Source organism: Peromyscus eremicus, chromosome 8a (assembly GCF_949786415.1).
Source record: "Peromyscus eremicus chromosome 8a, PerEre_H2_v1, whole genome shotgun sequence".
Lineage (NCBI taxonomy): Eukaryota > Metazoa > Chordata > Mammalia > Rodentia > Cricetidae > Peromyscus > Peromyscus eremicus.
In genome coordinates this window covers 3,711,320-3,736,826 of record NC_081423.1, presented here as the reverse complement: position 1 = coordinate 3,736,826, position 25,507 = coordinate 3,711,320, and the positions used below count along the sequence as shown (strand labels likewise).

The 25,507-nt window shown below is 43.0% G+C and overlaps 1 protein-coding gene across 5 annotated transcripts in view; it reads right to left on the bottom strand.

Moving 5' to 3' along the window:
- Gspt1 (G1 to S phase transition 1) overlaps positions 1-25,307 on the bottom strand; it is a 34,958-nt gene extending 9,651 nt beyond the window's left edge. The window contains exons 1-8 of one of the 5 annotated variants that reach the window (XM_059269979.1): positions 24,509-25,307; positions 14,038-14,079; positions 13,895-13,936; positions 12,883-13,107; positions 11,560-11,593; positions 4,876-4,953; positions 2,335-2,515; positions 90-244 (exon numbers count right to left, since the gene is read on the bottom strand). In XM_059269979.1, the coding sequence (XP_059125962.1) occupies positions 90-244; positions 2,335-2,515; positions 4,876-4,953; positions 11,560-11,593; positions 12,883-13,107; positions 13,895-13,936; positions 14,038-14,079; positions 24,509-24,848 (1,097 nt within the window). In that variant the 5' untranslated portion in view covers positions 24,849-25,307. Of the gene's footprint in view, positions 1-89; positions 245-2,334; positions 2,516-4,875; positions 4,954-11,559; positions 11,594-12,882; positions 13,111-13,894; positions 13,937-14,037; positions 14,101-24,508 lie in introns of those variants that run through there. The other 4 variants (XM_059269978.1, XM_059269974.1, XM_059269975.1 and 1 more) reach the window with 4 other exon arrangements.
- Between the last annotated feature and the right edge of the window lie 200 nt (positions 25,308-25,507).

The window sequence follows — 25,507 nt, the reverse complement described above, 5'->3', positions numbered from 1 at the left end:
AAAGCTGGAATAAACAATGCAAACACTAACAAAACATCCTTTTCTTCACCAATATGCCTGTAAACAGCCAGGAAAGCATCCGTGCTTACCTCTCGTTACTCCAGTTCACAGTTGGATCATCCATCTTATTAATAAGCACGATTAAGTGTTTGACACCCGCTGTCTTTGCCAACATTGCATGTTCTCTTGTCTGTCCTCCTTTTTCAAATCCGGTTTCAAACTCTCCTTTCCTGGCTGAGATTACCTATTCCAAGAAATCAAGTAATTTATTCTTAGATATTCAGATTCCCCCCCGACACACACACCAAATCTAGCAGCAAAACATTTTAAGTTTCCAGTGGGCGGTGGAGGTGCACACCTTAATCAGAGCACTTGGGAGGCCGAGGCATGCGGATCTCAGAGACTTCAAGGCTAGCCTGGTCTACATAGCAAGTTTCAGGACCCGCAGGACTGTTACACAAAGAAACCCTGTCTCAAAACAACAACACACACACACACACACACACACACAAGTTTGCAAGAGAAGCATGTGTACTATACAATGAGTATGTCGAAATGGCTTAAAGATTTGAGGGTTTGGGTTTGAATAGGTATGGCTCATTGGTAGTTCCTTATTTTCTTTCTTTCTTTCTTTTTTTTTTTTTTTTTGAGACAGGGTTTCTCTGTGTAGCTTTGGGCCTTTCCTGGAACTCACTCTGTAGCCCAGGCTGGCCTCGAACTCACAGAGATCCGCCTGGCTCTGCCTCCTGAGTGCTGGGATTAAAGGTGTGTGCCACCACTGCCCGGCCTGGTAGAGTTCTTTCTTTCTTTCTTTTTTTTTTTTAAGATTTATTTATTATGTATACAGTGTTCTTCCTGCATGCTAGAAGAGCGAGCCAGATCTCATTACAGATGGTTGGGAGCCACCATGTGGTTTCTGGGAATTGAACTCAGGACCTCTGGAAGAGCAGCCAGTGCTCTTAACCGCTAAGCCATCTCTCCAGCCCTGGTAGAGTCATTTCTATGGGCTGTGCCAAGTATCAAAATAAACAATGTTTTCTCTAACCCTTCAACTCCCATAAATCTAGGATATGTGCATATAGTTAAAACATTTCAAATACCTTCTTTTCAGGTAAAGGATGTGAGGAGATATGTGTTTAACAATTTCATAGCCCCAGGTTTAATCTCTTTTGTGTGTGCATGCAGGTAAGTGCCGGTGAGTGCAGGTGCCTGCTAAAGCCAGAAGCATCAGATACCCTTGAAGCTTGAGTTACAGGCAATCGTGAGCCACCTGATGTGGAACCTGAGAGAACCTCAGGTTCTATGCAGGAACAGTATGTCCTCTCAAGCATTCAGCCATATCCGCAGCCCGCACTGGGTTGAATCTCTAATACTACAATCAAAATGGATGTGTGCTGATGCATACTTGTAATCCTAGCATTTAAGAGTCTGAGACAAGAGGATAGTAAGTTTGAGGACAGTATGTACTACCAAGCAAGAAGGAAGGGAAGGAGATACACAGGGTTAATTTTAATCTTTGTGGGCTCCGCATTAAAAGAAAATACAGGCTGGGCGGTGATGGTGCACGCCTTTAATCCCAGCAACTCGGCCAGCCTGGACTACAGAATGAGTTCCAGGAAAGGTGCAAAGCTACACAGAGAAACCCTGTCTTGAAAAACTCCCCGCCCCCCCCCCCCCAAAAAAAAAAAAAAAAAAGAAAAGACAGAGCCGGGCGGTGGTGGCCCACACCTTTAATCCCAGCACTTGGGAGGCAGAGGCAGGCGGATCTCTGTGAGTTCGAGGCCAGCCTGGTCTACAGAGTGAGATCCAGGACAGGCTCCAAAACAACACAGAGAAACCTTGTCTCGAAGAAAAAAAAAAAAGAGACCAAAAAAAAAAAAAAAAAAAAAAAAAAAAACAACAAAAAACCTGCAAACAAACCACTAAATTCTGACACACAGATAACAGCCACGATAAAATGTTTAGTGTATTTTCTATAAGCCAATTATAAAGAGTTCTTGGGGAGATAAGAGTGACAAAAATGAATATTATGACTCTGTATAGTGTTATAATGCACTACAACTTCCTGAGGGTGAATTAGAATTTTAAAGTTAGGTTGTGGAGTACACCTTAAATCAGAGGCCAGTAAATCTGAGTCTGAGGCCAGCCTGGTCTACATATCAAATTCCAGGCCAGCCTGAGTTACATGGTGAGACCCTATTTCACAAATCAGTGGCACAGCAATATATAAAGGCCATGGGAACCCTTACAATGGGAAAGAAAAGAGAACACGTGCGCTATTAATAAATACGCCCAGACAATAACAAAAAGCCCAGAAAGAAATGTCTTTCTTACCAGTACAGCCAAGTCAGCTTGAGAAGCACCACCAATCATATTTGGGACAAAACTCTTATGGCCAGGAGCATCTAGAATTGTAAAATGCTTCTTTTCGGTTTCAAAATAGGCACGACCCACTTCTACCGTTTTACCCTTGTCTCGTTCCTCCTGATTTGTGTCTAAGGCCCAAGACAAGTACCTGGAGGATATTTAAAAAAAAAAAAAAAAAAAAAAAAAAAAAAAAAAGATTATCATTAAAAATATTCTTCTACCAAGAAGCATGTAACTAACTAAATGTGACATCCAGTTTCATCTCCACTATTCATCTGTGTCATAAGGAAGACTAGTAAAATAAAACCAAGAAAATTAAAGATACATTGTTATGATGCAAACAAAGCCTATACATAGTGAGCTAGTCCATAAGCAACATGATTCATAAAAGGAAACTGACCACATAGGGAGAAAGACTACTTAAGTGCTGGGTGTGGTATTGCACATCTCTAATTCCAGCATCAGAGAGACTGAGGCAGGAGGATAGCGAATGTTTGAGACCATCCCGGCTACCCATCAAAAATCCTGTAAGAAAGAAAAGAAGAGGTGACAGAGAAAAGGAAAAACAAAGATGAGTCATAATATTAATGCTGTGGTTTGAATGAAATGTCTCCCAAAGTCTTGGGCATGGGATATTCTGGTCCACAGTTGGAGGCTTAGAAGGTGTGGCCTTGTGGACGAGGTACGTCAGTCACTAAGGCTGGCTTGGAGAACTGAAAGCCTTACACTACTTCAGGTTCACTCTCAGCCTGCCTGCTCCAGCCACCATGACTGCCTGCTGCTATGCCTCCCAGTCGTGTGGATTTGTCGTATCCCTCTGGAACTGTAGGCCCAAATAATTTTTCCTTCTATAAGCTGCTTCTGGTCATGGTGTTTTATCACAGCAGTAGAAAAATAACTAATACAACTAATTCCAGTATCATAGAGTGAAGTCAACACCTCCTTATTTCACTTTTCTAATTATATAACAGAATACGATGATTGCAAAAAACAGGATATTAAAGCCAGAGCATGTTTCATACCTGTAAGCCAATACCTGTAATCATTTGAAGACTACCTACAATTAAATTTGAGGCCAATCTGAGCTACAGAATGAGACCTCATCTCAAAAAAAGCATATTTCTCCACAAGGCCACCATTCACAGCATGTTGGAACACTGGTTACTTACTATTAACTACTGATATGCCCCAGTGATGGCATATGCCTTTGATTCCAGCACTTGGGAGGCAGAAGCAGGCAGATCTCTGTGAATTTGAGGCTAGCCTGGTCTACAGAGTGAGTCCCAGGACAGCCAGGGCTAAACAGAGAAACCTTGTATCAACAAACAAAACAAAACAAAAATTCTGCTATCACTTCACTGTGTGAGAATTATTTAATTCTACAGAAATTGTTTCAAAACATCCATAGTAACAGCTTGTAATCTTTTTTAGTCTAATACTAATTAAGACTTCCCATTTGCCAGGCATGCTGGCACACCCCTTCAATCCCAGCACTCGGGAATCAGAGGCAGGTGATCTCTGAATTTGAAGCCAGCCTGGTCTACATAGTGAGTTCCAGGCCAAGCAGAGCTACAGAGACTCTGTCTCAACAACAACAACATCGTGGTCCTTTCTGAAGAGGAGCATTAGTGTCGCAGTGAGATTAAGGGCTGCAGACTTCTTTCAAGTGCCAGGGACTTAACCCAAGTTTCTCATACAAGCTAAGCATTCACTGAACTACTCACCTACACTCCCAAAATGTGTAATTTTAAAAAACAAAATAAGTAAGGTCACAAAGCACCCTCACACATGTCTGTGCACGTGTGCTCACAAACACACATACACATACACACACAGGCTCTTTTCTCTTACCATTGATTTTTTTTCTTCCAGCACTTATTTACATAATGATTACATATCCTATGTACAATCATAGTTCTTTTCTCTCCAAACACCACTGCAATGTTAAGTTCTAATCCTGCTTAGTATAAATTTCATAATATAAACTTTTTTCCTCCCTTTGGTTTATTTGAGACAGTTTCTCTGTGCAGCCCTGGCTCTCCTGTACTCACTTTGTAGATCAGGCTGGCCTCAAATTCAGGGGTCTGCCTGCTTCTGCCTCTGAGTGCTAGATTAAAGATGAGCACCACAACTGCCCAATTAGATGGATGTCTTAAAGTTTATTAAACAGTTCTCTTACTACTAGATGTTTAAATGACTCCCAAATCATCTTTGTGTAAGTTAGGAAGTCATCATCTCACATTATGATGTGAGAAAAAGAAAACTTTGCCTTTATTATACAGTATTTTAGATGTCAAAAATTTGTTTTAAATCCCTTCTATTGAGATAGGGCCTCACTATGTTGCCCAGGTTGGCCTCAAACTCTTGGCATCAAGCATCAGAGTACTGGGACCCTAAGCTTGTAGCACTGGGCCTGACTGAAAATATGCATTTGAACAGACCACCAAAACATTAAAGGTACCGTGTTTCCTTAAAAGTAACTTCTAGTATCATAAAAGTTTACTATACCAGGTTTCTCTGTTTTTTTCTTTAGCTTCTCGTTCATATTTCTCAAGTGTCCTTTTGTCCACCATTCCAGTCAAATACCTGAAAACAGTTAAAGACCAAAAAAGAATACATTTTAGTGACTCAGTACAGTAAGGAAACTGTTCAAGCACTTGAAGGGCATCTGAACTACAGAGAAACGGCTCCTGAGAAAAAGAACTGCCCCCATTTATTTCTGTGGAAATCAGTTTGCAGCAGTCAGTCTTCCTCTGCCACCATGTGGGTCCCAGGGACTGAGTCCAGGTGGTTAGCTTTGGTGACCTTTGCCACCGAGTCATCTCACTAGGCAAAAACCCAGCTCTTTTAAAGTCAATGTGCCATTTGTAGAGCTAGTATAAAAAGGATATTTGTATCAAATTATTAGATGAGAACAAAAATACTTCACAGTGAAAAACAGTCAATACTTTACAAAAGTAATGGCCGGAGCTCGCATCAATACTTTGTAAACTATATTGAGTATGTAAAACACAGTTGATAGCATCATCCCCACATGACACAAAGTATCGTATGTATTCTGTGATTTTTTTTTTTTTAAGATTTTTATTTTATTTTTGGTGCATTTGTGTTTTGCCCTCATGTATGCCTGTGTGAGAGTGCCAGATTCCCCCAAGCTGGAGTTACAGACAGTTGTGAGTTGCCATGTGGGTGCTGGGAATTGAACCTAGGTCCTCTGGAAGAACAGTCAGTGTTCTTAACCTCTGAGCCATCTCTCCAGGCCCTTCTGTGATATTCTTGATACAAGAAAGTATCAGTCCTGTCCAAACCACAGAACACTATATGAAATAACCAGTTCACATTCTTTAAATTACTAAGGCCAGGGGTCAGAGACGGCTCAGCAGTTAAGAGGTTTTCTTTTCTTCAGGAGGACCTCAGTTCAGTTCCCAGCACTCACATTAGGCAGCTCAAGTCACCTGTAACTCCAACTCCAGGAGAGCCAACACTCTTTTCTGGTCTCCTGGGGCATTACCATACACATACATTTTTAAAAAGGGGAGGGGGCATGGAAAGATGGCTCAGTGGTTAGGAGCAACTGCTGCTCTTGCAGAGGACCCAGGTTTGATTCCCAGCACCCACATGGGAGCTCACAATTGCCTGTAACCACAGTTGCAGGACATCTAGCATCCTCGTCTAGCCTGCTCAGGTACATGCATACACATAATACATATTTATAATATAAGTAGGCACACGAACATATACACACAAATGCAAATCATTTGTTTTTTTAAAGATGACAAAGACCATAAAGGAAGGAAAACTGTAAATGTTACAGATTGAGGGCTATGGAGATATACTAATGCTATATTATATATAATTCGAGAACATAAGAAATTAACAATGGAAAAAATTGGTGACATTCAATAAGGATCTGCTGTTTAATTTTTAAGTGACCATCAGATGTGCTGTTGATGTTACAAGTTGCAATGCAAACTTGATGGTTATGGTGGCACCCTGCACCAGGCGGGCAGACCAACCAACCAACGACCAACTAACACCAACCAAGGTCAAGCTTTGCTTTGTTGTTGTTGTTATTTATTTTTCCAAGAAAGGGGTTCGCTGTATAGTCCTGGCTTCCTGGAAACTCACTCTGTAAACCAGGCTGGCAATGAACTCACAGATCTGCCTATCTCTGCCTCCTCCTGAATGTAGGTAGGGATCAAAGGTGTGCGCCACCATCACCTGGTATTTTTTTCTTTTTGTAAGCAGTGCTGAGGACTCAACCCAAGACCTTACACATGGTTGCTGAGTTAGTACTCTTGACACCGATTTCTATCCCCAGCCCTGGTTTTCCAGTTTGATTATTGGACCATAGTTTATGTATGATTTTCACATTAGGTTAGAATGAATAAAGGGACTATGGGAACTTTGTATTGTTTCTGGTATCTTTCTGTAAGACCAACACACATGTACCCACATGCAAATGAACATGTAAGACAAAAAATTTTCATATTAAAGATTCCTCAGGACATATTAAGATCAGTATATGTAATATCTATCCCTTAATTTAGATGTGTATAAATTCTAATGTGCAAGCAATGAAGTTCTGTCAAATGACTTTTCAAAGTGAGATAATTTTAAAATAGCTCTTGTCAATGTGAGACTATTGTCTGAATAGCTCCCTAGTAATGCGTGCTAGCTTTTATTCAATCCAAATCAAAGCCCCCATCCTTCTCATCCCAAATATTACCTACATAATCACCTACTACAGTATGATGTTCTTCACAATCTGAATGTAAAAAAATAAAGCAGTGAAGAGGCCACCCTAACTACAGCCCATCAATAAAAAGCATACTGTCTAAAACACCAATAAATAGGTATAACACTTGCAACCACAGAACCCTCTTAGCTAACTGTTTTAGGGACATTTACAACAGCAGGATTACCACTGAGGACTATCAATTAGGCAACTCAAAAGCATGCCCTTGGGTCCTCTGATGACCAACTTTGAACAAACAGGTCCAAATTTTGAGAAGAAATCCCAATTTTAGGACCTTTAAGTAATTATAAAGATGTATCAAATTGAGAAGGTGGCTCAGTGGGTGGTTTGCTGCACAAGCCTAGACAACCTCAGTTCAGACCCCTAGAACCCAGACACAGTAGCACACACACACACACACGTCTGTGATCGTCGTCGTCGTCGTCGTCGTCGTCAGAATTCTACCCTTACTCCACATGAGCAGTTCAGGAGTTAAAAGGTCTTGCGTCTCATGACGATGTGCGCGCAGCGTGGTCACACAATCAGCACATGTGTGGTATAGCTCCGTAAGCCCACCTGTGCATGCTCACTGGGAACCCTTAAAAAGCCTGATGCAGACCCCCCCTCCCATTCTGTTCTGCTCTCTCTCCCCCCACCCCATCATCTTTCTCTCTGCTCCTTCCCAGGCCTGGTTCTCTTGTATCCCTCTCACCCCCCTCTTCCTCCTAATAAAGCTCTCTGCTACTAGGCAGTCTTGGCCGTGCCTCGTTACCTTTCCTCGGTAACCAGTGCTGCTTATTATTCATTTCAGTCGTCCCTTTATAGGGATCGGGAAGCTGGGGGGTTGGGGTGGAAGGACAGCTAGCCTGGTATACACAACAACCAACAAGAGACCCTATCTCACCCAAGGAGGAAGGTGAAGACTGAGGATTTCCTTTGTCCTCTATATGCACAACATGGCATGCATGTGCTCCCCCCCCTCACATGCACACACAAACACATATACACACACACGCAAAAAGATTTTTAAAAAATTGTCAATACCGCCGGGCGGTGGTGGCGCATGCCTTTAATCCCAGCACTCGGGAGGCAGAGCCAGGCGGATCTCTGTGAGTTCGAGGCCAGCCTGGGCTACCAAGTGAGTTCCAGGAAAGGCACAAAGCTACACAGAGAAACCCTGTCTCGAAAAAACCAAAAAAAAAAAAAAAAAAAAATTGTCAATACCAGAATGCACTACTAGAGGTCAGTCAGTGTCTTTGCAAGTAGGTAGTTTTTATAAAATGGTAAAATTTGGGGCTGGGGAGATGGCTCAGTGGTTACAGAACTTGTCACACAAACATGAGAACTGGAGTTCAGATCCCCAGAACCTATGTAAATGTCAGGTGGGAGAGGCAGGTCTGCCATGCCAGTTATTCCAGCCTCACAGGCAGGGACAGAATCCAAGAGTACAACGACCAGTGAGATTAGCCAAATCAGGGAGCTCTGGGTATGATTGAGACCCTTGCCTCAATGAATAAGCTAACACCAATCTTGGATCTCTGCATATATGCAAACACATATGCAGACCAACACACATGCATATACTGTAGTTAGGGTGACCTTTTCACTTTTTTTTTTTTTACATTCAGATTGTGAAGAACATCATACTGTAGGTGATTATGTAGGTAATATTTAGGATGAGAGGGACGGGGGCTTGGATTTGGATTGAATAAAAACTAGCAGGCATTACTAGGGAGCTTAATCAGTGTATACACACTCTCACACCACCACCCTTCTTTGATTGAAAAAAAAAATCTTGGAATGATGGCCAGACTACTTGCCTTTGATTAAATCCACATACAGGGGCCGGAGAGATGGCTCAGTGGTTAAGAGCACTAGCTGTTCTTCCAGAGGACCCGGGTTCAAGTCCCAGCTCACAGCCATCCATAACTCCACTTTCAGGGGACCCAATACCCTTTTGGGGTTGGGGATTTAGCTCAGTGGTAGAGTGCTTGCCTAGCAAGCACAGGCCCTGGGTTCGGTCCTTAGCTCCACAAAAATTAAAAAAAAAAAAAAAATCCACATACATTTAAGGATCAAAAGAACAGTTCATTCATGAGTCAAAATCAAACTTTGGGTTTGGGAATATAGCTCAGTGGCAGAGCTCTTATTTAGTATTCACAGATCCTGGGAACACCAGCACCAGGGGCAAATGAAAACAGGAAGCTGGGGGCTAGAGAGTTGGCTCAGTGGTTAAAAATGTTTGTTGTTCTTGCAGAGAACCCAGGTTCATTTCCAGGCACCCACACAGTGGCTCACAACCATCTGTAATTAGTACCAGGTGATATGACTCTTCCTTTTTTGGTTTTCTGAGACAGAGTTTCTCTGTATAACATCCCCAGCTGTCCCAGAACTCACTCTGTAGACCAGGCTGGCCTGGAACTCACAGAGATATGCCTGCCTGTGCCTGGGATTAAAGGCGTGTGCCACCATTGCCCGGGTGATATAACTCCCTCTTTTGACTTCTGTGGACATGAGGCATGCACACAGTGCACATACATATTATGTAAACACATACATATAAAATAAAAAATAAATACATCTTAAACAAAAACAAAACAGAAAGCTAGCTTTCATTACTCCAAGAAAATTATAGATATACTGCAACTTGCCATGATTCTCACTTACTCCATCACCAGTCAAAAATACCTTTTAGCCAGACATGGTGGTGTTTAATCCCTACACTTGGGAAACAAAGGCAGGAGGACAAGTTCAAGGCCAGCTAGGGCTACATACACAGTGAGACCCTGCCCCCCAAAAACCAAAATAATTTTATTGAGGCATTTTGGAGGTAGAGCAGCAGAAGGATCAGGAATTCTGGATCATCCTAGACTACATACTTGAGTTTAAGGCCACCCTGGCACACATGCTTCCTTAAAAATACAAAATAATAAAACACCTAAACTACCTAACGTCATTGCTTAGCCTAACTCCCCTCTACAAACTCAGACACTTAAATTAGCTCAAGTCGGGCAAAATCAAGTGACACAAAGCCCACTTAATATTAAAGTGCTGAATGTCTCATATATAGACACAAAAGGACACACTCATGCGTGCACACACACACAAACACAACTATTTAGCTGCCACTAGCAACAGTACACTGTAGAGGACTGTTTAGCTTGGTGACCAGTGACTGGGAGCTATCACACACTGTCATCAGCATCATAAAGGAGGATCAGACCACCTAGGAAAAGGGCTAAGGTCAAAGTATGACTTCCAGTTACAGCCAGGGGCCATCTGTATATTCCAAGACAACTAAGACTTTCTGTAATCTTGGGTTCTATATTTTCATAAAGTTTTAAGAAGGCCTGGAGAAATGGACCAGCAGTTAAGAGCACTTGCTGCTCTTGCTGAGGACACAGTTCCATTCCCAGCATCCACAACAGTCAACTTAAAACCACCTGTGATTCTAGTCCCAAGCAGATTCAGTAACCACCTCCCCAACCACCTGCATGGATGGTTGCACATACATAAATGCATACACATACAAAAACAACATCTTTAAAAATTTGTTGTTGTTTCCAGACAAGGTCTCATTATACCACTCTGGCTAACCTACAACTCTACATACAGACAAGACTGGCCTTGAACTCACAGAGATCCACCTGCTTCTGTCTCCCAAGTGCTGGAATTAATTAAAGACATGCAACACCATGCCTTGCCAAAAAGAAAAAAAGGGGGAGGGGGAGGGGGCCTGGAGAGATGGCTTGGTGGTTAAGAGCACTGGCTGCTCTTCAAAAGGACCCGAGTTTAATTCCCAGCACTCACATGGCAGCTTACAACATTCTGCGACTCCAATTCCAGGGAATCTAACACCCTCACACAGACAATACATGTAGGTAAAATACCAATGCACATAAAATTAAAAAAAAAAAAAAATTATTAAAAAAGGAGGAGAAGCAGCCACAGCAGCAGCCAGGTAGTGGCACACACCTTTAATTCCAGCTATTCATGTGCAAACATCACCACACACACACATACCATGTGTTTTTTTTTGTTTTGTTTTGTTTTGTTTTTTTTCGAGACAGGGTTTCTCTGTGTAGCTTTGCGCCTTTTCCTGGAACTCACTTGGTAGCCCAGGCTGGCCTCGAACTCACAGAGATCCGCCTGGCTCTGCCTCCCGAGTGCTGGGATTAAAGGCGTGCGCCACCAACGCCCGGCCACATACCATGTTTTGCTTTGTTTCAGAAATACAGTGTTGCATGAGAGTCTGACAGTGATTAAAAACTAATGATTACACTATAATAACAATTACTTAACCTCTGCCTTCCCTACACAGATGATTTATGATTAAAGTTTCTAACTTGAAGTGCTGACCAATTTTTATCTCCCTTGTCTGGCAAAATGAACACTTACAACATCTGAAATTTATCCAACCAGATTAACTCTACCATTAGATAAAAGAGACTTACATTATTTGCCCTCCAATGGTTGACTTGCCCGCATCTAAAAGGAACAGCAAAAATATGGGAACATAGGTTAAAAACCACCACCAATATATACAAATATAACTACAGGAATTTTTTTTTTTTAGCATGCACAGTCAAGTCTTGCAAAAGCAACTGAACTGTAATAGGAATTTCAGGATCAACTTCTAGGGACCCTCTCCCATGTGCAATGAATGAGGCTAAGATTCCCCACAGGGCAATGATGATTGAGAAATGCTTTACTGATAAAGAAGAAATAATTTGTTTTGTTTTGTTTGAGACAAGATTTTTCTGGGTAGCCCTGGCTGTCCTGGAACTCACTCTGTAGACCAGGCTAGCCTTGAACTCAGAGATCTGCCTGCCTCTGCCTACAGAATGCTGGAATTAAAGGCATCTTTCACTTTAAAGAAACAGGATAGGCATTTTTTTACAAATTTCAAAGTTATTCTTCTCTAAAAGGAGTGTGATATCAAGAGGGAGATAGGTCAAGCTTAGTGGGGTATATCTTCTGCAATCCTAGAACTCAGGAGGCTGAGGCAGGAAGAACATGGGCTGAAGGCCAGTCTGGATTACTACATAGTGAGTCCCTGTTTCAAGGTAGAGAGACAACACAGAATTCAGTATTTTCTTCTCACAATTTGACAAGTCAGAAATCATATAATTAAGCAAGGTCTTGTTTGACTAAACTAGTTACTTGGCAAAATACCCAGAAGTTACTCTAAATTACTAATTTCTTATTTCATACAAAATTAAGCTGACTAGTTAATCCCATTAAAAGGAACATATCAACTAAAGAACAAAAAACATGCACATTTCTTGGATACAAACTAATTATCCATTACACACATTCTGAAGCTTATTTTCTTCCAGTTTCTATGCTATTTCAAAACAGTTGATCTGCCCAAATTTAAAGAACAAAGCATTGTTTTTTTTGGGTTTTTTTTTTTTGGTCAGCTGAAGCAAGTTAAAAAACATAAAACCAGCTGGGCAGTGGTGGTACATACCTTTAGTCCTAGCACTCAGGAGGCAAAGGCAGAGAAGAAGGTGGATCTGTGAGTTCCAGGACAGCTAGGGCTACACAGAGAAACCCTGTCTCAAAACAAACAAAAAACACCCAAAGCATGTAAAGACATGTGACCCTGCAGTCAACTCTCACGTGTGTGCATGTGGACAGAGCATTTTAGATATTTCATTACTTTGACTCAGTTTTACTCTTTTACATCTCCAAGTAGCTAAACAAGATGTTCTACACTTTGATGTCCCCAATAACTCTGGTCATTGTTTATGAGATTTGTGAGGACAACTTACCAACATGCCCAATGAATACTACATTTACATGTTCTTTCTTAGGAGCACCTGGGGGTGCCACCACCGACTTGGGTTTTGGTATTTCTTCTTCTTCCTCCATCATTTCTTGGGTACTTTCCTCTGGTGGCCTTCCATCTCCTGAGGAGCCACCCCCAGGCTCTGCTTCACTTATTTCTTCTTTGTGCTCCCATGATTCTTCTGGGGACATTTCTGTCTCTCCATTCTCTACTGAAGAAAGGTATTTTAAATAAATATCTTGAAAAAAGACTTGCCTGCACTTTAAACAGTCCTTAAATACAAGTCACTTAGGTTCCTCTCCTGACACCCATGACAGAGGCAGAAATGGCTGGGTTTTCAAGCTGGCCTCATGGCTGACAGCAGAGCCAGAGCCTATACCATAACACACAGCTATACTAGCGTGGCGTCATTTCCTAAGGGTAGACTACATGTAAACAAGACAGCCATCATTCCCAACTGCACCTATTCCAGTATCAAGATGTCCTGACTGTGGGGAAGAAAAGGAAAGTATAAAAACCAGAATAAGGTGTGTGAAAGAATTTAGGAGATAAATTTTCTGTGTAAATAATAACTTTTGGCATTAACTTTAATTATCACCTTGGAAATAGGAAACTTTTAAGAATACTAAAGTTATTTTTAAAAGGATGGAAATTTTGATGAAATGTTAGACTAGGCATGACGGGATATGCCTTTAATCCCAGCATTCTGAAAGTAGAGGCAATAGGATTAGTAGTTTAAGGCTACAAAGATCCAGCCTCAAGAAACAGACAGACAGACAGACAAAGTCAACGGAAGAAGCACTGTGTTTAAATTAGCTAGCACTTCTGTTCAACTCCACTTGCAGTCACTAATTGGTCTAGTCTGTGCTAAAATTCTAATATCAAAAATTTAATCGTGGCGTAAGCATAGACATTTCAGTCATCAGAACATGTACATGTGCATCTTAAATCTGGAAGTTTCCTATTACTGTATAAATATGGTCAGAAATTCTTACCAACAGGTTCTGAAAGTTCCATGCTAACAGCTGAATTTGAACCTAGAGGAAAAATTGAAACACAATACATATTCATAAAAAGTATCTAATTTCACACATCATAGACAATGTTTTCTTGCTTAGATATTAAAAAAAAAAATTACCTTCACACAATAATGACTGTTCTTGAGAGGCCTCCACAGGTGCTGGTTAAGAAAAATAAGTTCTATTAGGAATTGAGCTCTATCTTATTTACTTAGCTTTTGACATATAATAAAAGTAGAATTACAATAAACATATCACAAACCTCAGCAACTCAGAACAATGGCAGCTAATTTGGGTTTTCAAATCAGAAGTCTGTTTAGCATACTTTCAAAACTCTATCAACTGCAGACAATTAAAAGAAATCTGGGCAAGGTGGTTCAGCAGGTAAAGAGCTCACCATCCAAACCTGACAACCTGAGTTCAATCCCTTGAGCCCACAGAAAGGTGGAAGGAGAGACCCAATTCTACAAAGCTGTCCTCTGGCCTCCACACATGGGCCATAGCATATTCACATTGCACTTACACAAAATAGTAATTTAAAAACTCTATTGACAGCAGCCAACTTTCAATAATGGAAATGTATTAAAAATGTTAGTCCTACTTTCCAAATCTTTCCTTCACAGATATTATCAATGTAACACAAAGCCCACAGCAAATATTATTATTTGGATTGTACTTATTCAATATGCCTCTTCTTTCTCTTCTGATAATCCACCAACCCAAGAAGGTTGTAATTGCCATGTTTATGAAATCCCCAAGTAATTTGATACTAAGATAAATGGCAATTGTTTGAAGCCTCTGGAATACATACATTAACATATTCAGAAAAGGTGATTCTTGACTGATGTGATCCCAGGAGGCAGAGGATGCTGATGGTCTCTGGGTTCAAGGCTACCCTGGTCTACACAGCTAGTTCTAGGACAGCCAGAGTTACATGGAGAAACTCTGTCTCAAAGTTATTATTTTGTTTGTTTGTTTGAATATAGGGTTTCTCTGTGCAGCTTTGGCTGTCTTGGAACTCACTGTGAAGACCCAGCTGGCCTTGAACTCAAGAGATCTGCCAGCCTCTGATTCCCAAGTGCTGGGATCAAAGGCGTGTGCCACCACTGGTCTCATAGGAGTTCACAGACTCTGGACCCACAGTTGGCCTGTATGGGACCAGTCTGGGCCCTTTGCACGTGTGTGATCTGGGTCCTTGCCTGCCCATAATAGATATTTGGTAAGTGTTAATTGGTAGAATTGAGCTGAGGGTAGCAGTTTCCATTGAGTGGAAAGTGACAAGTGACAGCTGCTGAATTATTCAGTCCTCTCAGTATGCCTATCATTTCAACACTCTAGTTGATAAACCAGCAGGATTTCAACCCAGGAATTTAGCTCCGTTTTAGGGTCCTACCACTACTCTGTTACTTACTGCCTCCTTCCCAAGATCACTACCTGACTTTCTCTGGTGAGTAAGTAATTTTTCCTTATCCTTAATAAATTGTTCTTCAAAATGGAAAAGCAAGGCCAGGTGTGGTAGTACACACCTGTAATCCCCAGCCACTCCAGAGGCTGAGGTAGGAGGATTCAAAGTTCAAGGCCAATCTGGGCCTTGACAAAGAAAAGCAAAAAAGAAGGGCTGGCAAGATGGCCCAGTAGGAAAGGCACCTGCCACACAGCCTGGTGATCTGAGCTGTTCACTGGAGGTGCAGTTCAGTGGTAGAACAACTGTGTCCCGAATTAAAATGATTGCCCTAGGTCTGGGGATATGGCTCAGTCTTCAGCACTTGCTGCTCAAGTATGAAGACCCAAGATCAGCCCCAAGTGGACACATAAAAAGCCCAGTGTAGTGAACATGCTTTTATCCCAACCATGGCGATGGCAGAGAATGGGCTTGCTGGCTTAGTCTAATCAGTGAGCCCCAGGTTCAGTGAGAGACTGTGTCTCAAAAAAGAAAGAGGAAGAGGCTAAAGATGGCTCAGTGGTGAGAGCACTTGTTGTTCTTGCAGAGGACTCAGGTTTGATTCCTAGCAATCACATGGTGAGGCAGTCACCCAAACACCAAACCATCACCAAACCCCAGTTCCAGGTGACATGACAGTCACCAATGTGGTGCACCAACATTCATGCACACAAAAAATTCATGCACATAAAGTAAATTTTTGTTGTTGTTGTTGGTTTTCTGAGACAGGGTCTCTTTGGTAGCCCTGGCTGTCCTGGAACTTGCTTTGCAGACCAGGCTGGCCTCCCACTCAGATCCGCCTGCCTCTTCCTCCCGAGTGCTGGGATTAAAGGCGTGCACTGCCACCACCCAGCTAGCACATTTAACTTTTAAAAAATGATTTATTTATTTTTATTTTATGTTCATTGGTTTTTGTCTGCATGTATGTCTTTTTTTTTTTGGGGGGGGGGGTCCGAGACAGGGTTTCTCTGTGTAGCTTTGTGCCTTTCCTGGAACTCACTTTGTAGACCAGGCTGGCCTCGAACTCACGAGATCCGCCTACCTCTGCCTCCCAAGTGCTGGGAGTAAAGGCGTGCGCCACCACCGCCCAGCTTGCATGTATGTCTTATGTGAGGGTGTTGAATCCCCTGGAAGTGGAGTTACAGACAGTTGTGAAATGCCAAGTGGGTGTTAGGAATTGAACCTAGGCCCTTTGGAAGAGTAGTTAGCGCTCTTAACTAACGAGCCATCTCTCCAGCCCCAGAACATTTAATTTTTAATGAATTAACTTTAGCAGTTTTCCTTTCTTTTTTTTCAGCTTTTCTTTCTTTCTCTTTCTTTCTTTTCTTTCTTTTTTTTTTCCCCCCCTGAGGCAGGGTCTTAGCTCTGCATGGCCTTGAACTCAAGGAGATCTATCTGCCTGCCTCTGTCTTCCAAGTGTTGGGATTTAAGATCAAGCCACCATGCCAGGGCAAGTATGTATGTATGTACTGATTGGTTGATTTTGTGAGTGAGTGTGTGTGTGTGTGTGTGTGTGTGTGTGTGTTAGAGAGAGAAAATATGCACAAGCAGATGCTATAGTGGGAGCATGCACATGCATGCAGGTCAGAACAATGTTTTAAGAGTTGATTCTTGCATTACCCATTACTGGGGGGCAGGGTCTCTCTTACATCTGCTGGACTATTGGGGTGATTTTCATCTTTGCTTCTCACTTTGCATAGTAATGCTGGGATTACAGATACACACCCTAACATCTGGCTTTTCAACATGGGTTCTGGGGCTCAATCTCAGGTTGTTAGGCTTATATGGCAAGCCCTTGCTTTTTTTTTTTTTTTTTTAAATTGTAGTTGTTGTTTTTAAGACAGGGTCTCACTTTGACCATAAGCTCATCAAGTGGCCCAAGCTAGCTTTGAACTTGGTGGCAATCTTCCTGCCTGGATTATAGGCATGTGCCTCCAAGACCTAGCTTCGCTGAGGTCCCTGCATTTTTTCTACCCCACTCCATGCATTCATTCAATTTCTTGTTTTGTTCTGTTTTCTGAGACAGAGTTTCTCTGTGTATCCCTGGCTGTCCTGGAATTCACTATGTAGGCCAGGCTGGACTCAAACTCAGAGATCCGCCTGCCCCTGCCTCTCAAGTACTGGGATTATAGACTGCTTGAATTTTTACTAAGAATGAATACAGTAAAAACCATTTTGGATGCGACAGCTTTCTAATAGAGGGTTATGGAAGTGCCTTACTCAGGAGGCTGAAGTATCCCTTAAATAAGAAACTAAACATCTCTAGCCCTCAAGGAGACCAATCTATCTCACCAAAATTGCATGTTGAGAGAACTTTCTGCTATAGGCAATATTGGAAAACAGTGAAAGACAACAGAACAAAGTCTGCTGAACACAGAAAAACACCATGGTTCATCTTAATTCTCAAACATTCAAAACATGGAAATGCGGTAGACATTGTAGCAAGCTGGTACTGTCACTCAGGAGGGTGAGACAGGAGAATCACTGAATTTGAGGCCAGTCTGGGTTTCACAATGAGTTCACAGCTAGCAAGAGCTACCACAGTAAGACCCTGTAAACAAACAAACGCAAAGTAAAGTAATGAGACCTGAAATACCAGGTACTCAGAATGTGGAAGCAGGAGGAGCACATGAACCCTTGAGTTCAAGGCTAGCCTGGGGCACCATGAACAGACTCAAAGTGAAGAAAGGAAGGGGTAGGGGTAGGAGAGGAGGGGGGAAGGGCACAGGTACAAAGGCAAAGAAGCCTGTTCAAAGCCATCTACTATTCCATTCATTCATTCATTTATTTATTTGCCATCTACTATTTCTTGAATGCAGAAAGAGGTAGTTATAGTACTTGAAACTACAGCAGTAAGACAAGAGATGTGGGAAATCAGACCAATGGGCCTGGTTTTGAAAAACTAGAGACTGTTTGATTTTTTGTTTGTTTTTGTGAAAAAGGGTCTCACACGTAGCTCTGGCTGTTCCGGAACTACCTCTAGAGATCAGGCTGGCCTCAAACTAACAGAGATCCACCTGACTCTGCCTCCCAGGTGCTGGGATTAAAGGCACGCACCACCACCTCTGCCTGAGATTATTTGATGTTAAATTACAAGGACCTTTCCTTGTAATTAGCAGTCACTATCACTAAAATAAGCTTTGAAACCAGAGCCTGCTCCATTTATTCATGGGCATAATCTTACTAAGGTGTTTTAACCTGTAATTTTGGCATCTATAAAATGGGCTGGCAGTATCCAAGCACTGATACTGCTGAGATTAAGTGGTAAACTGTAGTGACTACTCCATAAATTTACAACAAGCATTTCAGAGTCCTGCACTTATTACAAAACCTTTCAGAATGGAAACATTAGAAAGGCAAATTCCAGGGCTAGTCTGTCAGAAAATCCATGCTGGTTATAGAAACTGGCTATAGGCATTCCCTTCTTCACTATTAAGCAGCATGGTATGGCAGAAAGAGCCCTAAACTAGCAGCTGGTAAATCAGGACTCCAGATTCGACTGTGTCATTAACTCTGGGAGTGACTTCAGACAACCACTTAGCATGCTTAGGCTTCAATTTCCGTATCCAAAACGGAGGCTGTATTTCTGCTGGAGTCATTTTCAGCCCTAATGTTCGAAGAACATATTGATTATATCATTAAAGCAATGCCTGGTATCAACCTGATAAGACTTTCTGTAGCGTAACAAAACACTCTACTACATTTTTTCAAGTAATCATAAAAAGGTCTTATTTACAACTTTATGTCTCATCTACTTCAAAAACAAAAGTATATTAAAATAACGTAAGCCAGAGCCACTCCAGATAGTGTCAGTAAGATACAAAAATAGAAAACATTGTCCTACTACCAAAATTAACTACCCAAAGATGGACACAGATTGCTCAGTTATATGCACTTTTGTTTTTGTTTTTTTCCACTTCGAATGAAATGACGTTCAGTCACCTAGTTGTAACCTGTTTTGGAAATAAACTATAGTAATGGAAGATGCTTAGGAAATTCTTACTGTTTCTTTCTTTCCCCTTGAAAAAAAGAATTATGGTGGGAAACAGTAACTAGTTCCTTTCACTAGTTTACTAGAACAAAGCTCTTTATGAATAAACAAACTATATCTACTGCCAAGCTCCTTAGTTAAAATCCACTGAAAACAAGGACAAAACTTTTAGGCACCCAAACCCACTGCTGTTTGGTAAGAAAGAATCAAATAGTAAGATAGGTAATGTTCTACTTTGCCAAATTCCTGGAAAAATTAAAAGTAATCCCAGCACTTGGAAGGTGAGGAGAGGTGAGTTCTGGTCCAGTCTGGAAACACAGTAAGATCCTGCCTCAGAACAAAACCAAGGCATATATGAACACCTGGCAGAAAATAGACACATCTTATGATTGGGAGAACAAGATTAAAACCATTTACTGAGGGATCCTGAATCTTCACCAATCTCTTGCCTCCACATCCTTTGCATGTCTTTGCACTACTGCACTTCTTCAGTAGTCTTCCTCTACAGTAAACTTACATGGCTTCTTTCTAGACTCTTTCAAAGATCATAATTCATTACCTTGATGTTCCGACCAGCGCCTCTTTTCAATGCCTTGCACAGCATCCTACATTCAGTAGACAGGCAAATGCTTGTTCACTGCTAGAACGGATAGCTGAGCAAAAAATTCCACTCTACTATGTTAACTCACCCCAAAAGTTTACTGAGTCTTTTTCATTCCTTTCTCTTCAGCCAGAAAGATAATTCTATTTTTAACACTTTTAAGATTATTTCTTCCCTGGCAAATCAAGGTTGTATTCGTTCTTTACAGTATTTCCCTAACTTGTCTTAAAAATTTGATACTGTTTCTCTAGTGCCAAGGATCTAGATCTAACTTGGGGTCTTTTGATTACCAGGCAAGTGTTCTACCACTGAGCTATGTCCCCAGCTGCCCTAATAATTCTACTTTCAAAATCTGTTGTTTTACTATTACTGTGTGTGTGTGCATGCATGTATTCCACAGCTTGTGTGTGAAGGTCACAGGACAACTCTGTGGAGTTGTTTCTCTCTTTTCCACTTACTTATGTGGGTTCCAGGAATCAAGCTCAGGTCATCAGGCTTGCCTGACAAGTTTTCTTTTTTTTTTTTTTTTAATTGTTGTTTTTAAACCTAATAAGCCATCTTGCCTGCCCTGATCATGTTGTACCATTTCAAAGAAGTAAAATATAAAAAGCACAACAATGCAATAAACTATATACTAACAATACTAAATAAAACATGCTCCAAAGGTTTGTTTCCAGTCAAAAATCTCAGTTTAAACAGCCACTCAACCTAATACTAGCTAATGCTCCCTAAATCCTCATACTCATGCTGTCCATATGTGTGAGAACATGAACCAAAAACCAAACATCTAATCCCCATCACTGTGACATTCTAGTAACAATACTTATCACCAATTTTTTCCTACTATCCTCTACTCAATATTCCAACAAGGCCTACCAGTGTCTTTATATCTTTATTCCTGCAGACATTTAAATTGTAAAACAAAACCCAAATCAAAAACATAGGTTGGGCAGATGGCTCGATGTGTCAGAGAACTTGCTATTTAAGACCTGAGTTCAAATCCCCAGCACTCACTTTAAAAAGGCAGTGTGGTACTATTATAGGCACAGGCGTATATAACCTCAGTGCTGGGGGAACCAGAGGACCAGAGACAGGAGCTCACTGGAGTTTAACTGACTGCCAGCCTAGTTCCCGGTTCATAACAGATCCTATCTCAAAGGAGTATGGCAGAGAGTAATAAAGTAGGACACTCGATGTCTTCCTCTAAGTTTCCATGAACCCCACACACAGGTACAACACATACACACCCACACACTACCTCTCTTAGGCTGGCATGTGTGGCTAGATGGTCGAGTCCTTGCCTAGCATGTACAAGAGGCTCAGGGTTTCATCATCAGCACCATTAAAAATAAAAGACTATCCAGTCTTAAACAGGAACTAGTTAACATAATAAAATATAAGAGTTTTGCAGAAAATAACCATTATTTGTATTTTGGATACTCTCTAATCTTCTAGCCTTAAAGAAGAACCTTTTGAAACTGTCCAGTGATCAGAAAGCCAGGCAGGCACAGTGGCAAGTACAAGTAACTTTTCACAGTCTCTGGCTCAGGCAGGAAGACTGAAAAGATAGCCTGGGCTATATAGTGAGACCTGCCTTTAAAAAAAAAATCCAAAACAAGACTAAGGATGGAGCTCAGCTGGTAAGAGTATATGCCTAGCATGCACAAATCCCTGGGTTTGAGCCCTGACATCACGTACACCATGTAACTTGCATGTGGTGGGGCAAGCCTGTAATCTTCGCACTTGGGAGGTAGAGGAGGAAGGAGTGTAGCAATGGGGAGACCAGCCTAGGCAACATGACCTCGTCTTCAAAACATAAAAATAAAAATCCATTAAGTGATAATGGTTGCTTAACCTTGAGAATATACTAAAACCTAAGTAAAAACTTACCAGTCATTTTTAAGACCTCTATTTTCATTGATAGTCACTAGCCCAATTTCCTTGGCTCTGCAGAAAACTGGACTTAATGGATTATGCTTACTGACACTTAAATGAGTTCTATTTAATCATTGTTAGGAATTTGGTGTTTTCCCATTTTCAAAGTGAACAAGGTCAACACCAGGTTTCCAGTTCTGACTCGGGATGGCTGGGGACAGGCATATCTAACAGCCTTTCCAGGAACATGTGAAGACTCTTGGCACCAAAGCCCCTTCCTCTACTACTTGTCTAGGCAGCACTGCATTTCAAAAAAAAAAAAAAAGATAAACCATCCCGTTTCCAGGAGAAAGGAGAGATAGCTGTCATCAGCAGCAGGCAGAGCCTAAAGGTGGTTCTAGGGACCCACTCCCTCAGCCCTTTGACAGCTCTCCTCGTACAAACACCAACCCCAGACTGTCTGGATAACACGGAAACAGGCCACATACCTTATGGACAGTTACCTCACCATCAACACATTTGGGTTCCCTTAGCCAATTACAGGCTAGGTGCTACTGCCTTTTGTTTTCTCTGCTTTCCCCACGCAAGATCCACTGATGGCAACATTTTTAGACCCAAAGTTCCCAAACTTTAGTCCCACATAGCTCTAGATTTCTACTTAGGCAATATTCAGACATCATACACAGAAAGTTTATATTATTATTATTTCTCTTTGATGAGTATAGGTTCTTACTCTATCTAGCCCAGGTGGATCTGGAATTCATGGAAATTCTCCTACCTCAGTTTCTCAAGTGTTGCCATCACACAACAATTAAAAAAAATTTAAGCCAGGTGTTTGCCTTTAATCCCAGCACTTGAGAGGCAGAGGCAGGTGGATCTCTGTGAGTTCGAGGCCAGCCTGCTCTACAGAGCGAGATCCAGGACAGCCAGGACTGTTACACAGAGAAACTCTTTCCAGAACAAAACAAAAAGAAGTTGAGTTTCCTTGTTTGAAAGGAAAAACATCAACCACACACAAATAAAAGAGACGCCAGTCAATAAAACAGTCAAATCCCCAGGGTTTGGGGAGAGCAGGTAAGTATGTCAAATCTGTCCTGCATAATATAGCCCCAAAGTTCACTGTTCACCCCCCACCCTACCCCCACGAAACGTGTAATCTGTGCTTACATATGTTCCTCACAAAAGCATTTCCCTAAACACCCTTTCACTCCTGGAGAGCAAAATGAAGCAAAAGTTCCCCAAGAAACTCAATTCCAAGAGAACTTTTACTTAGTATTTTTATTTATTTATTTATTTATTTATTTATTTATTTATTTATTTATTTTTTAGAAGGATGTTGCCAAATAGTTCCAGTAGTCTTCACCTAAAGATCTCCCTGTCTGAACCTCCTGAGACCCGGGGTTACAGACAAGCACCACCACACCTGGGAGAGAGAGGCTAAGTGATCCTGACATTTGTTCTCTAAGGTTTCTCCAAGCATCCTCCTGCCTCTGCCTCCATTATAGGCATTACCTAGGAATACCACCATACCAGGCTAAAGTCCGGAACTCAAAACATAGAAATTAACAATATACTTTCACTTGAAATGAGCTCAAACGCTCTGGCCCACCAACGTCCCTGCTGAATAATTAAAGGAGAGTCAGCCTTTTTCCTTCCCTTTCCTTTTTCTCTTTAAGACAATACCATAGTTACTCAAATAAGCACCAGCATGAAGGCATACTTAAGTTCACTCAACGGACATTGGTACAAAATCAGCACCTGAAAGCAGGCTACCAATCACACAGCTAGCTTGTAAATAGATGTTTAAAGACTGAAACTAGAAACCAGAGACAGTCTATCTAGTAATTACTGCGCGGGACAACTATTAAGTTATCAGAAATAGTCAAGTGCCCCAAGTAACAGACTAGACTACCAATCAATACACGAACACAAACTAAGCTTCTCTAGCAAGCAGCCCGTATAAGGTCAACACTTTTAAAGCAAATTAAAGTCTAAACGTGCCACTCAGAAGGAAGGTCTTGAATCCCACTTAAAAACCTCACATAAGTCATTTAAGTTTCCTTCTACATGTTACTACTGAGGGATCTTTCTGACATTTTTTGAACTTTTTAAGTTTTCAAAATGTTAGGAGTGGAAAAAAGGTCTTTGTATTGACAGCCAACAGTTCCTGGCGGATCGCAAGCCTGCAATGCATCTTGGGATTCCTTCAGGTCGGCCGATGCCACAGATATTTAAAACGCAATTACAGTTCCAATAGTAGAAACTGCAGCAGGAGCAGCTCTGTGGGTCAGGAGAAGATACAAGCCTTGTCCCCCAACTCCTAGGCTCTCCCACTCCCACCTGCGGGACTTCAGACCTCATCAGTCCCCACTTCTGGGCCTCGTGGCACTGACTGGCCAAGGGCCTGCCCGATCCCATACGGTTGCTGTGTCTGCGGGTGAACCGCGGTCTTCGGCCGAGGGGCGAGCTCGCCGGGTCTCCGGGTCTCTGCTCCTCCTCGCCCGGGCGCCCCAAGCCAGGCAGCGCCGGGACTGGAGGTGCCCCACCCAGACCAGCCGGCGCCGCTGTCAGCGGCCCACGTGCGGGCCGGCCGGGCCGCGCGTCCTCTCCACCCAAGCCACAGCGGAACTCCGGCCCCGGCCCGCCGCCCGTGCCCTGGGAACATCCAGCCCGGCCCTTTACCCGAAGGGCCTCCCGCGCTGCTGCTCGCTCCGTGGTCGCCGCCGGCCGCGCCAGCTGGGGATGGCGGCGGCTGGGCCGGGCCCCGCAGGAAAGACGGCACGAATTCTGCGGCGTGGACGTTGGGGACGAAGGGCTTGGCGTTGACGTTGAGTTGCCGGCTGAAGGCCGCGCTGAGGTTCTCACGCTGGGCCTCGGCCACCGCAGCTATGGAGCCGCTGCCGCAAGGCCCTGGCCCGGGCGCCTCCATATCCGTCTGGTCCCAGCAGTCGGGAGCGGAGTCGCTGCTGCTGCTGCTCCCGCCACCGCCGCCTCCGCCGCCTCCGCCACTGCCGGGATCCATGATCGGGGGGGCCGTGTGTGTGGTGAAGAGAGGGCGGGAAATGGAGGCGGGGGCGGCCGACCGGGGAGGAGCAGGCCGCGCTGACCCAGCGAGGACGGCAAGACAGAGGGGCCGGCGGCCAACGACTCACTCCTCGGCGTCTTGGGCGTCAGCTACAGTCCAGACTAGGCACTCACGACCGCAGCGACAGCAGCTCAACCTTCCTCGTGTGTGCGAAAGGATCTCCTCCCACCCAGCCCCAACTACCGCCGCCGGCCTCACCGCCAACCCCACGCTTGGCGTGGATTGACCCCTCGCTACCACCCGTACCTTCGCCTCGGTAGTTCTCGGCTATGTTAGCCCGCGTTTCCGCCTACGAAGCCCTGCCGACAGCTAAACTACAGGTTCCGACAGCACCCGCGCAGACCTGCTGCGGTTTTCTCAAGGGCCGACGGGAGTCGGAGTTCAGCGAGCAAGCGTCACCGGAAGCGGCTGGAGGTCCCGGCAGGCAGCGCGAGGAGGCGGAGGTCTGGTGGCCGGTCGGCGCTCCCATCTGTCGCAGGGTGGGGGCAGGGACGGGCCGTACTTTGCTGGGGCTGGGCGGTGGGCCGGGCCCTGCGGCACGCGGCGAGGACCCACCCCAGCCTGTAAGGACATGGACAGCAGGCCTAACCTAGGGG